Source organism: Alexandromys fortis, unplaced genomic scaffold, assembly GCF_014885135.2.
Source record: "Alexandromys fortis isolate MF-2015 unplaced genomic scaffold, M_Fortis_MF-2015_v1.1 scaffold_66, whole genome shotgun sequence".
In the NCBI taxonomy this organism is placed as follows: Eukaryota; Metazoa; Chordata; class Mammalia; order Rodentia; family Cricetidae; genus Alexandromys; species Alexandromys fortis.
This window is the reverse complement of record NW_026067950.1, coordinates 535,176-548,855: the sequence shown is the minus strand read 5'-3', so window position 1 is coordinate 548,855 and position 13,680 is coordinate 535,176. Positions and strand designations below refer to the sequence as shown.

General features: G+C 37.7%; 1 protein-coding gene across 1 annotated transcript in view; it reads left to right on the top strand.

Annotated features, from left to right (window-relative positions):
- Positions 1-13,680, top strand: part of Itgbl1 (integrin subunit beta like 1) — a 184,534-nt gene that overhangs the window by 165,173 nt on the left and 5,681 nt on the right. The window contains exons 9-10 of the mRNA XM_050150393.1: positions 8,060-8,206; positions 13,212-13,325. Of these exons, the coding sequence (XP_050006350.1) occupies positions 8,060-8,206; positions 13,212-13,325 (261 nt within the window). The remainder of the gene's footprint in view (positions 1-8,059; positions 8,207-13,211; positions 13,326-13,680) is intronic.

Sequence of the window (13,680 nt, the reverse complement as noted above, 5' to 3'; positions counted from 1 at the left end):
AGGGGTCCAATTTAAAAAGCAAGGAAGGATAACGAAGAGCCACCTCTTAATTACACAATCAGTTCCCATTTCTTCTGGGACTTCTCTAGCTTATGACTGCGGTTCGAAGGAAATCATACAGTCTGCAATTACAAATTCAACAATGTCAGGAACTGACGAAGAGGAAGCCTTCCTACGATGAGCAACACAAAAGTTAAGGGAGCATCATCAGTGACATTTTAAAATTTAAGGGAGTGTCATCAGTGACATTTTAAAATCACAAAGCAGCCAGAACAGTGCTTAGACAAAGTTGTTGGCCCTCTAATTCTTTATGGTGGCACTCCTCAAATGGATGGGAGGTTGGTGTCAGAGTCTACCCAAGTCCTAAACCTTTTCTGTTTACATTTGTGCTATGTCCTGTTCTCAAAGCATAAAGTTTATTCTCATTCTCCTAGACATCCTTTAATGTGTTCATCTTCCAAGGGAAAAAAAAAAGAGGAGGAAGAGATACAAAAGAATGGATGCATGTTGCCTGTTTGTCCCATTCTCCTTGAAGAACAAGTTTCCTGGAAACTTTACCAAGAAATTTTCTTTTATGTCTCATTTATTAGAACCAGGTCATATGGCCATTGTAAACCAGGTACTTTTTAAGTTGGACAGATTATCACCTCTCTGAAGCAAACAAAAAATTGAGGGTTCTCTTACTATTAAGAAAGGGAGAGGGATATTAGTGCGGTGTGAAGTGCTAAGTCTAATGATAAAAGATAAGATGGGTTATTAGAGCATAATCACGATGGTTTTAGGAACAGATTAACAGAGTTGACCAAATGAGTTGCAGCGGGAAAGGTCATTGTCTCCAGTAGACATAGCCAACATATCTCACACAATTGGCAAGAGTTTCTTTTTTTTTTTTAATCTTTAGAAAATTATTTATTGAAGTAATTTAAAATATAAACAAAGTTATTTATTTCTGTTTCTCAGTATGTGTGTGTTCAGGTGTAGATGTGCTACAGCTTGTGCAAGGGGCTGAGAGCTGGCTCTTGCCTTCCTTTTTGCTTAAGGCAGGTCCTCCCTTGCTGTGTTGTACACTCTACGCTTGTTTGCCAACAAACTTCCAGGCAATTTCCCTCTCACTGCCTTCCATCTCTCTTTGGAGGGCTGGGGTTACAGATGCATACCACTGCAGCTGGCCTTTTGTTGTTGCTGTTAGATAGTTCCCAGCGATCACATTCAGGTGGCCAGGCTTGTGCTGTTATCTGCTGAGTGATCTCGTCAACCAAAAGGTAGGTTTTAAATGTGCTCACCGTAAAAAATAAGTCTGTGAGGCAACTATACATGTTGACTATCTCAAAGCAGACACTCCACAATGTATACCTATTTCAAATCATGTTGTACAGTATAAACGCATATGAATTTTATTTGTCGCTTAGACAGTTAAAAGACTTTCAGAAACAACTCAATTCACCTGTCCCCAAAGGCCACCTCTAATGGCTCCAGATTCAGTGAGTGACTCTTCCCAACAGCTCTGTGTGGGTGAATAGAGAGTACAAAAGAAGTGTCCTTCCCTGGGTCCAATTGGTTGGATTTGGTTCCTGGTTTCATCTCTTGCACCCTGGAAATTGTTGAGTCTTTCTGGAACTCAAGTGACCATAAATGAGAGTGAAGACTGCCCTTATCTTCAGCTAAAATATCATTTGGAAAGCATCTAACATAGAGCATAACCCAGATTTGCCAGGCCATGGCTCCAGTATTCTGGCAGGAGTTTCTTATTTCTGAATGATTTACAATATCAACTGACCTATGTGGTTACTTGTCCTGTGCCTAAACAATATTAAGAAACTAATTTTTAAAAATATTATCTAGGTTGACTAAATGTAAATACTTTCCTATGGTGAGTACTGCACTAGATAATGAAGTGTAGTATATTCTTAGTGAATTTTTTCATGAGGGAAAAGACAAGGAGTCAAGATAAACATGTCAGACAAGTTGAATGGGTTTTTGATTATGAAAAATCTATTATCTGTGCAAAGACTAAGGAAACTGGACAAAAGCTGTTTCAGAGCCTTGGCAATAGTTCATTAAACTAAACTCTAGAGGTAACCTCATAATGTTCTCTTCTATGATTTTTTTTTTATCACTAGAAGTAAGGTTGTTCTCAGTACAGGTTATTTCTTCAGAGTTCTGTTGGCCCTGGATACTTTACAACTTTCAAAGGTGATATGACAATGGTTGTCAGAAAAAAGTTGGCTTGAAACTAATTATTCTTGTATTTTTTTAACTCAAAATTTCAGAAACATTGTACTCAGTAGGCTTTATTTCTAAGACATATTTTTTGTTGTTGTTGTTATGGTATTTTCTTCCTGTGGTAAATTTTACTCTTTGTCTAGCTTTTCTTTTTGTATCCTAGCCTTAAAACTTAGAGTTAGTTGGAACTTATTCTCCCTGGATAGACTCATTCACTTCTAAAACTCAAAATGGCATATACTATTGTAAACTTCAGAATGTATTTGCCGGGCATCAGTTCCAGTCTGTTATCTGAGCTCCAAGCAGAATGCAGCTTGTTATCTAGTTATCTGACTTTGTATTCCAGTGTCTTTAAACTGAGGAGATTCAACAAAGGGAAAATGCTCTCCCTTAAATCTCCTAAAACTTCTCTATTTGATAAAGTGTATTTTATTCTGGTTTTGTTTTTTCAATACATGTTACCTGCAGTCTCACAGTTTATCCGATAGGCCCTTGTTCTGCCATCAAGGCAGAAATATAAAGTTTTTTTCCTCATTTCCACTTAGACTTGATCATCAATAGCCTAGCATATTCTCTAAATTCACATGCCCCAACATACCCAACCCACTAAGTTACATAAGTGGAGTTAAAGTTGTAAATTACGCCACATCATCTGGCTTAAAATCCTCTGTAGTTTTCCCATTCCTCTCAGGACAGATTCAATTTTTATACCAAAGATAAATAACTTGTGTTGACAGAGCTTCCTGTCCCATCTAGTTCTGCGGCTTTTCAGTCACAAAGAAACACACAGAGGCCTACATTAATTATAAATTGGTTAGCCTATTAGCTCAGGCTACTTATCACCTAATTCTTACATCTTACATTAACCCATTATTCTTGTCTGTGTTAGCCATGTGGCTTGGTACTTTTACACGAGGCATTCTCATCTTGCTTCCTCTCTGTCTGGGTGATGACTGCAGACTGAGCTTTCCTCTTCCCAGAATTCTCCTTTTCTTGTCTCTGTCTCTAATTCCTGCCTAGTAACCCCACCTGTATTCCCTGCCTGGCTACTGGTCAATGAGTGTTTTATTAAAATAATACAAGTGACAGGATAAAAGACCATTGTCCCACAGCAAACTTGTTAAGAACTTCACTTCAGTTTGATTAATCGTTTAATCATTTTTCTTCAAACAGTTGGCCTTCACTGCCTGAAATGTGCCCAGCTCTTTCTTGTCCCAAGGATTTCTAGGCTCCATTCCTAGAACATTAGCTTCCTGGCCCCTTCTCATAACTTGTTTTGCTAAATATTTCTCTGAATACTTTGTTTGTCCTGTTCTCACTGTTGAATACAGTGACAACCTCCTTAAGCTCCAGTAACCCAACTGTATATTTTGCTGTGGCATGTGTTTACCCCTAATAGACTGTAAATGCCATGAAAACAGGGCCAATACTTCATTTACTCTACTATATTCAAAATTGATAGTATAATACCCAGTGCAGACATTTCTAGAATTGATAACTGAATTATAGTCACATTAAGAATACTCTTTAAAAATTGATTAAGATTTTAACTAAAGGGAAGTTGCATATAAATGACAAATCAAAATGTAAATGCCAATGATTTGATGATTGTCTGGCATACTTGCCAATTTTACTTTATAAAACACTGTGACAAAAGAGCTAATAAATGGCAAATATGAATCCTTTTTCTTCCACACAAATTTCATAATATATTTTTCTCTGTGAGGAGCTATTGACCTTTTCTCAGTGATATCCTAATTAATTGCAGAATACCTCTCTCGACACTAGAGATTTCCATGCAAAGTCAGAAACAAAATCATAAAGAAGTTTCCAAGGAAGGCTCAAGATGTAGTTCAGAGTAGAATAAAATGCTGAAAAATATGTATTTGTCTTAGCTTTGAATCCAAGTAACACACATACTCAGAAAATAATCTCAGAGGGGCGTAAATGATTTCTACTTGTAGATATCATAGAATTCTTTATGCAAGTGTACTCAGTCATTTGCTGAGATTTTTAGGCTAGGTAGGGCCTGAATATATTAGGATAGGAAGGCATTCTTTCTCCAGCAAGTATGAGATGCATAGGGTCAGTAATATTAAAAGGAGGAGAGACAAAGTAAGATTGAAAAGTAGCTTAGAGTTCTGATTTTTAAAAATCTAATGAATATTAAGGACCTCCTGGTTGAACAATAGGGAATCCCATAGGACTAGCAGGATAGCTGTGACATGAAAAGTGTGGGCTAGGGTATTGTGAGCAAGAATGTGAAATCTGGCAGGGAGGTATCTCAAAGGTTTATGATGTAATGTTGTAGGTACTACTAACAGTACTTGACAGCTCTCTTTATGGGGAAAATTAAAGACATTCAGTATTTATTCAAAACATTTTGAACTGAGCATCTAGAACAGCTGTGCATTTAAAAGAATTGGAAAATACAAAAGGATCACTTTTGGAAAGAACATTTCATAGTGAGATTAAGCAGGTTCCATGGAAACAGAACAGCAAGTAGGGAGTCATAGGAACAGGGCCTCAGGGGATTTATGTGCCTAGAGGAACAGTCCTGAAATCTTTATAGTTAACAGAAATCTCATGACTTGGTTTGGGTAAATGGCTCTGTTGGTGAAGCACTTGTAGTGAAAGTATGATGACCTAAGTCTGATCTCCAATCCAGTGTCAAAGGCAGGGACAATAGCATAAGCAACTTTTAGAAAGGCAAAGACATAAGGATCCCTGTGCCTTCTAGGCCAGCAGGCTAGCCATGTCAGTAATCTTCTAGGTCAGGGAGGCATTCTGTCTCAAAAAGTAAGGTGCAGTTGTAGGTGATGGAGAGAGGGTTCATTGGTTAAGAGTGCTTGTTATTCCTCTAGGGGACTAGATTCTGTTCCCAACACTTCATAGCTTTTTCCAACTCCTTCAGGTACAGCACACACACACACACACACACAGATGCATGCACACCCAGGAACATATGCACACATGTATGCATGTATGTACACACAACACACAGAAAGAAAGAGAGAGAGACAGAAGACAGATAAAGACACAAAAATTTCATGGTTTGGTTAATTGTTTAAAAAGACTATAAACATATAAGTAAACACAACTAAAGAAAGGCGATGAGATGTAATAAACTTTGTCATCCAGACTGCCAGCCTCAAATAATGACACAGGGACTTCTTATTACTTATGAAACCTATAGGCTTTAGCTTAGGCTCTTTTCTAAGGAGTTCTTATAACTTAACCCATATTCTAATCTATGTTCTGCAACGTGGCTTGGCTACCTCTCTTAGTATGTAATGTCTGACATGCTCTGAGTTTGCTAGCGTCCTCGCCTTTCCTCTTGCCAGAGTCCTCTATGTCCTTGGCAGTCCTGACTATTTTCTTCTTGCCTAGCTATTGGACATTCAGCTCTTTATTAAACCAAACACAGTGACACATCTTTACATAGTATGAAGGAATATTCTGCAACATTTCCCTCTTTTGTCTGAATAAGAATGGAAGGTTTTAACTCCAACACTCAACATTTAATTACCCCAATCACAGCAGTACTTGTTCACAGTGTAAAGATATCCCACAACACCTTGGGGTGACTGTCCTAGCAGCCAGATGACTCTGTCATTGCTGTAGTTTTGAAAGTTGCTTGTTCTTTAGCGGAGGTTGTCTATTAGATCACAAAAACAAGCATGAGGATAAAACCTAGGTGGATTGTCAGAGGGCATAAGTAAACTAGTTGTGATGAGACTTGAAAGGGGAAAGAGCCAAGTACAAGCCTGCAGATGATGTAGAAGTTAAAAAGACATTTGTTAAGAAAACATGACTAGGCAGTTCCTTTCCTAAAGAGAAAGATGCTGTGCTGCCATGGAAGGTGTGAGGACTATGAAATCCGAGCAACTAGAGCCGAGTTCTGGTGCTGTGTGACTGGATTACAGTATTTGAAGTATAACGTGAAACATAATAGCATAGCATTTAGAGGTTCACCTGTCATAGTACCAAAGAGTTCCACAATAGCCCTGAATAGAGTAATGTAGGAGTCCCCTCTGTGTGCTGTGATTGCCATTAATAAATAAACTGCTTTGGCCTGTTGATAGGGCGGAACTTAGATAGGCCGGAAGGACTAGACTGAATGTTGGGAGAAAGAGAAGGGTGGAGTCAGGGGACACCATGAAGGCACTGCCGCTGGAGATAGACGCACTGAAACTTTGATGGTAGGCCACGACCTCGTGGTGATATACAGATTAATAGAAATGGGTTAAATTAATATGTAAGAGTTAGCCAATAAGAAGCTAGAGATAATGGGCCAAGCAGTGATTTAATTAATACAATTTCTGTGTGATTATTTCAGTTCTGGGCTGCCGGGATGAACAAGCAGTTCCTTGCAACAGTGGAGTATAACAAAGGTTTACTAATTTGAAGATAAACTCACAGTAAAGGTAGCAGTCTGCAGACGTCTATATGTGCTGGGAACTGGGAACCAAATCCAGTAGAAAATAAAGGAACCACATATGCTTTTCACCTGTACTTATAGTGCATGAGACTACACCCAAAGTGGGCTGGTATCTTAAAGGCTATTGTCTGAAGGAGTTCCCACAACATTCAACTTCTTGTCTGTAAGCTGGAGACGACACCTGAGTTCATGGGCTATGACATCACAACATTTAATGAATGAGGAAAGACTTTTGGGAATAGATGTCTTTGTTCAGATTTATTTTAAATTTGTCTCTCATCTGCTTCCCATTAACTTTGAGACTGTCAAGCTATGGAAAATCACTACCTGGATTCATAAGTGGTTATGTTAAATTGATCATAATAATGAATTTTCAACAAAAGAGTCTTGTCCATTAATCTTTCTATATGCAGAAAGGAGTCTCAGAACACATATTTAAAAAAGAATGGTGACTGTAGATCCATAAACACTAGTCAGTATAGACGACAGTGATACAAGTCCTTGTAAACACAGCGGGATCATCTTTCAGCCTTCATCTTTCCTTTCCTATGCTATGGTCCCTGGCACCATATTCTGTTCATAATAGGTACTTGAGAAATCATTTCCAGGCAAATAACTGGTTCAGAGAGTGATTTTTCTGTAAGAAGGTGTGGCTATCAGGAAAGAAAAAAAGCACTTGGTAGAAATAAAAAACTAAATTGAAAAACTCAGAAGTACAGTAGATGTCTGCTTACACACAGGTAGAGAGGACTATACACCCCTGTATAACTGTCACAAGCATAGTGTTTCATCTTAAAGGATAAACATCTCAAAAAACAGGAATAAACATCAGAAACAAAAAACAAAGACAGGAGGTCAAATGAGAACACAAGTCTCATGCAATTTTTAACTTTGATACACTAATAAAAGACATGAGTATTTATGCTTTATCTGCTCTTGTTCATGAAGAGGAATGTAAAAAGGTAAAATCATTAGGAATATCTTTTGTTTTTATTAGTAAGCCACAGGAGAGCAATTAACAATTGCTGCAAGCAGCGATGACGTGACTAGCCTTCAAAATTGAACTGAGTATAATGCTTTGCACAGTGAAGAGCGACACAAACAACATGCTGATAGAAACGCAAATAAGAAAGAACTCACAATGCCATTTTCAATAATTTCAATTTTTTCTCGAATGCTTTTTTCCTATACAACATCCAAATTTTTCATGCTAAGCTAGATTGTTGTTGGGATGCTGTTTTACACAATGATGTATGTATAAGAATGTTGTATGTATAAGGAAAGTATGTCTGACGATAGATGAGATCCTATGATTTACACGCTCTATTTATAAACTAATTTTTCTGCACATTTAGTCACGTCTTCCTCTTATTCTCATCTATGTTTGGTTCACAGGCCATGGCACATGCTCCTGTGGTCATTGTGTTTGTGAGAAAGGATGGTTTGGCAAGCTCTGCCAACACCCACGGAAGTGTAACATGACAGAAGAACAAAGCAAGAGTTTGTGTGAGTCAGCAGATGGCATGTTGTGCTCAGGGAAGGGTGAGTATCACTGCTGGAGCTGCATCCCTGCTGAGACACCTGGTCTTTCAGAACAGCAAGTAGCAACCAGTTTGGCCAGAATGAACTTTGCCTGAGGAAAGGCATTCAGCTTGTGTTAACCCTGAAAGCTGAGCATCAGCAACAGGTGTGAGAACTAGGTGCTATAATCCTCTTTGTCTGTGTAAAAGATGGAACGCTCCTAAGTTTTCACAAAAGCTTTACCAAAAGAAGATTCCTTTTATATTAAAATCCCAGGTGTAATTTTAAAATATTTATATGTAGAAACTTACCATAAATAGCTTTTGGCTGAGTCATGTCCAGTTGTAAATTCCATAAGGATACAGAAAGTTATACTCACTAATGCAGTGAGTTACAGTCCATTTACTCTCTTAAATTAATTTTATGCAAAATTATTCCATAAAATATATAAGCAATTGGGTTGATTCAGAATTTTCAGCTAGGTAATTTGCATATAGAAAATACAAAAACGTTGAGTAATGATGGGGAGAGAGGCCTTAGTAGTTAAGACCCTTACTGCTTTTGCAGACAACCAGAGTTTGGTTCCTAATACCCACATTGGTTGGCTCTCAACTGCCTTTAACACTCAGTCCAGGGGATGAGACATCATCTTCTCACCTGCATGGCCCTTCCTCTCATGCTCACTGAACATTCACATACATAGGTTTTAATGAATTAATTTTTTTCTAAAAAGAAAAAGAATGCAAAATTTGATTAAATATCCTCAAACCGAACCAAACACCAATTCCTACTTAATGCTTTCCCAATTAATGCTTTGGGTGGTGTGAGTTTAATCACAGGTCATTGGCCTTTGAGATCCTAGAGGATGCCCGGGCATGGCTAAATTTAAAGAACAATGTAAAGTTTATCCAAGGCTTTCCATTCTGGTTTTCATGGCTCACATAAGTGATAGGCAAAAAGTGGTGAAATTCTTCTTCTCCTCCTTTCTGGAGGCCTCATGGTGGGTATAGAAGAAAGGGGCTGGGGCTGAGCTCTTGCAGCTATAATTTTTCTTTGTTACAGAGGATAACAAGGGTGTTAGGGGCTCCACGGAGAGAAATGTCCAATTCCCTGCCTCCAAGAATCACAGTAAAAGTACAGCTTGTGAGGGACTGGGGAATTTCAAGATGGTGAATGAGAAAGGAAGCTTTCTTTTCTCACACCCTTTCACTCTGTATCTCTGATGAATCTAATTGACTAATATAATCTTACAAAATTCATGTAGGAAAAGCCCTATTCTGGTGATACCAAAGTGTACAGACACTTTTTTCTTCTTATGGGACAGGTGTGAGCCAGGGACCAGCCTGTGCCTGCATACCATGATACTTTGTCACCGCCTCCACCAATATGACAGGCTTGAACTATGCATTTGCTAAGAACTGTGAATAAAGCCTTCACTTCAGGAGACGATGAAGAAATAGCATTTTATTTCTTACAAATTTATAGCCAAGACAATAAATCACTCCATAGAAAAATTTAAAACAAGATACATCGTTGTGACCTTCAGAACAGATGGCGTCATTAGTACAATAGTGAAAACTGCCTGCTGGGGTTAGGGTTGCAGCATTTTGTCAGGCTTGATGTATGAAAAAGAAAGTCAGCGGTGGAATGGGGCCTTGATCCCAGGCTGAAATTGTTTTTGTAAATGACCAAGAGAAATGTGCTTAGTGGCCATGTTGCCACTAAGTTTAGCTACCTTTGTAGAATATATAGTGAAATTTATAGTGGTTTTGTTGTTGGTTGGTTTGGGGATTTATTTATTTATTTATTTATTTATTTATTTATTTGGTTCCATGGTGGCACAGTAATATGTTTGTCTTAATAACATTGTTTTAGATCCAAGTAATCACTCCAATAGTCAGAGATACGTTATGGGACAAGCCCTTAAATATATCCTTGAACTGACACAGTGATATTGCTGCACCCACACCATTAGCAAGTCCAGAGTACCCTCGTTCATCTATCTGCTTCTCGACTACCCCTGTTCTTTATCCTCACAACAGAGAATGGGAAAAACTTAAACTTTCAAGACTAAACTTATCCTAGTGTCCTAGATGTCATGCCCAGTATGGCTGCTAGTCAACTCTGTAAGCAAGAACTGCTCACTTATGAAACTATGTGGATGTTTTTGTTCTGACAGTCATCACAAATTGGTGACTAAATGGTGAACTGATTCAGACTGAGATATTATTAACTGTTTTTGGAATGCCGTCTGAGGCAATTCCCCCATCCTTTCTTTCTACCAGTCCATTCTCATCTTCAAATGAAGTTTGTTTCTTTCTCCTCCTTAGTTCTTCAGAATGTTCTACAAATAGATGAAAAATTTTCTCAATAATGAAGCCAGGAAAAAGCACAAAGGAAAATAGGAACATGATTAAGAGTCCTTTTGGAGAATAAAACAAATGGGTTAATGGTAGCTGCAGATTTATCACCCTAGAGTTCCGGACAGGCTGGGCAAACTGCAGCCTACACCTGGGTTGAGCCTCTAATGGGAATGGGTTCTAGCCTGCTGAGTTGCTCACTTTGAGGTGTTCAGTAAGCTTACATTTGTTAAACAGGATCTTCTCAGGCTTTTCCCTTTCTAGATACAGATAATCCACCCCCGTTATTGGTTATTTATGAGAACAGCCAGAGCTCTCTACAATAAAGATCTATAATAGTTTCTAATGACTACATACATTGTGTTAGTACCACATGCTATGCTGTTCCTATTTTTGGAGGGGGTAGAAGAATTTCCTACCAATCATCAACAGAGAAACAACACACCTGGGATTATTGTGGTGACCAGGAAGATTACTTCCATAGCATACACAAAATCAAATCCCAGTTTTATTCTAAACACTTTATGACATCTACTATATTTGGAGCTATAATTTGCTTGTCAATTATTCAGTCTACATATACCACACTGACTTTAGCTGAGCGTGCTCATCTCAGGAAAATACTTCGCTATGCTTTGCATCTAAGCATTCCAGAAACAAAAGAAGTAATAAGAATCATTTCCAGGCAAGAGATAAGTTCAAAGATGAAATGTAAACTCTTTGTAAGAATTATGATACACATGAAAAGGCATCCTAGGTGTGATTATATTAATATCATAAATATATAAAGTCATTTATTTCTATTGCGGAAATAACTTCATGATATAAGAGATACTATATAAGAAACAGAAATGTTTAATTCCTTAAATAGTTAATCCTTCTTCTATAATGGAAATAAGCCACTAAGCATGATGTTTCTTTGAGGGGGTATATCTGTGATAGACAATGGAGTGCCTATGTAGGTATTTCATTTACCATTTGTTAAATAAACAATTGATTGTTCAACATTTCCATGTCTAGAAATTTTAAACAAAATATTTAAATTTAGGTAAAATTAATTCTAAAAGGAGTATACACTCTTCCTAGGTGAGAATTTATGAGGCTCTTATGTCTTTCCCACTCGACCAGCAGATAAGGTCCTAGGCAACCACCACATTGTCAATCACTTTACAAAAGTCGTAGATATTCATATATTGCCCTAAAGTCTGCAAGTCAACCCAGACTCTCAGTAAAACAGGTAAATACTAAGTAACATTGTGTTTCACCTAACAAATAAGTAGACGATAAATATAAACACAACTGTCACATTATAGCTAGTTCTGACTGATCACTTGTCTTGAGATGTGTGACGAGGAAAGGCCAAAATGAAATTTGGTTGTGGGAGATTCCTTCACCTCGAGTGCATATACCTTTTCCACGTCATGAACTCATATAGCAGTTAATGCTTAGGACATTTTAACTTGAATTCTTCCATGATATTGATGACAGTGTTCCCCAGTCCCAGGCTTTCTGCTCTCTGTGCTCCCAGGTTGTTAATCATTCGTCAGACACCCTATTTCAGGAGGAATTCACCCCTGAGTTCTCAGAACACCCCTGAGTCTCCTCTCGGTATTCAGAACTTAATGAGTTTGGGGTTTTGCTAACTGCTTTAAAAGATTGTCTATTTCACATTTCCTCAAGGTGATTGGTCACTTGAGTAACTTCGCAATACTTTTCAGTATCTTTTAGTAAACAGAATTTGTGTCCAGAAAGAAAAGCCAAATGAGGAAATGGAAAAGTCCTTTTGAATTCTGCGATTGTCCTTCTAGCTATAGCAAGAGCAGCTTTTTGCATGATCTTCAAAGCCCGTCTTGGAAGATATTTGGGCTGAGAAATTTCTTCTTGAAATAACACAAACCTTATTTTATTTTAAATATGCTATTAGTAAGAGTCTTGGTTACCCAAAATATTTCAATAACTAAATAGTTTTCGTTGTTTTAAAATTAGGTTAGAGGTAACCAGAAAGAAAATTATTAAAGGGTAGGAAATTTGATTGGACCCCATTTTGGGTTTATTAGGACTTTTCTGATTTTAGATAAAATCCTGAAGGGCAGGTCTGAGACATCAATCAGACATAAGGGATTGTGTCTGAATTTTTAGTACTTCACCTTGCCACTCAGTGTGAAGTTCGTGTATCCCCATTTCAAGAAAATCATGCAAAAAATATAAGATAATAATTTAGTCGTCATTAAATTACAAAATGAATCTTCATTTAATATAATTTAGTACTGGATTCCTTTAGATAACAGGAACTTTGAAATGCAATTCAATTAAAAAAGGATGAAACAAAATGTCTATTTTGAATACCTTTTGGGGAGAGGATCTCTAAGGATGAGCAATATCCTGTTCCATTGACATTTCAGCCAGACTGGACCAAGGAACATTTGCTCCAGGCTAATTGCAACTGTCTAGATCTATAATGAAGGCTTTCCTGAATGACCTTTATGTATTTGAGTAAGTAAAGCCTTCGCTCGTGAAAGCAGTTGTTCGATAAACTTTTACCTTTAGAAGATAGGTTATTATAAGTCTGTTGTCATTGTTTCAATGATATTCTCTTTTTTTTTTTTTTCTTGATGGAAACCTTTAGTTTTTTTCGCAATAGCTAATAATACCCATTGTGATTTCAGGTTCTTGCCATTGTGGAAAGTGTATTTGTTCTGCGGAAGAGTGGTATATTTCAGGGGAGTTTTGTGACTGTGATGACAGAGACTGCGACAAACACGATGGTCTCATTTGCACAGGTATTAAACTGAACTAATCCTTTTGTGGCACGGATGACAATAGAGCTAAATGGCACCCACCACACTGCTTTAGATAACCAGAGAAGGCAGCTCCCATACGCTCCAGTGAGCAATGCACACGCGTAGTCATTCTAAAAGGATAAGTGAGCATCTGTAAAGACTCACTAACATGTCTCCTAGAAGAATGCAAAAGGATGAAGCCAGATTATATGATTGTTTGGAAACTTCTACAAGGTAATCTGCCTTACAAACTTACATATGGGCAATTATGCAAATGTAGAATTCTTCCGACAATCATTTTATTTGAGCATGGTCCAGGGGAAGGCTACTGTTTAAGCAGCACTCAGATGCCACA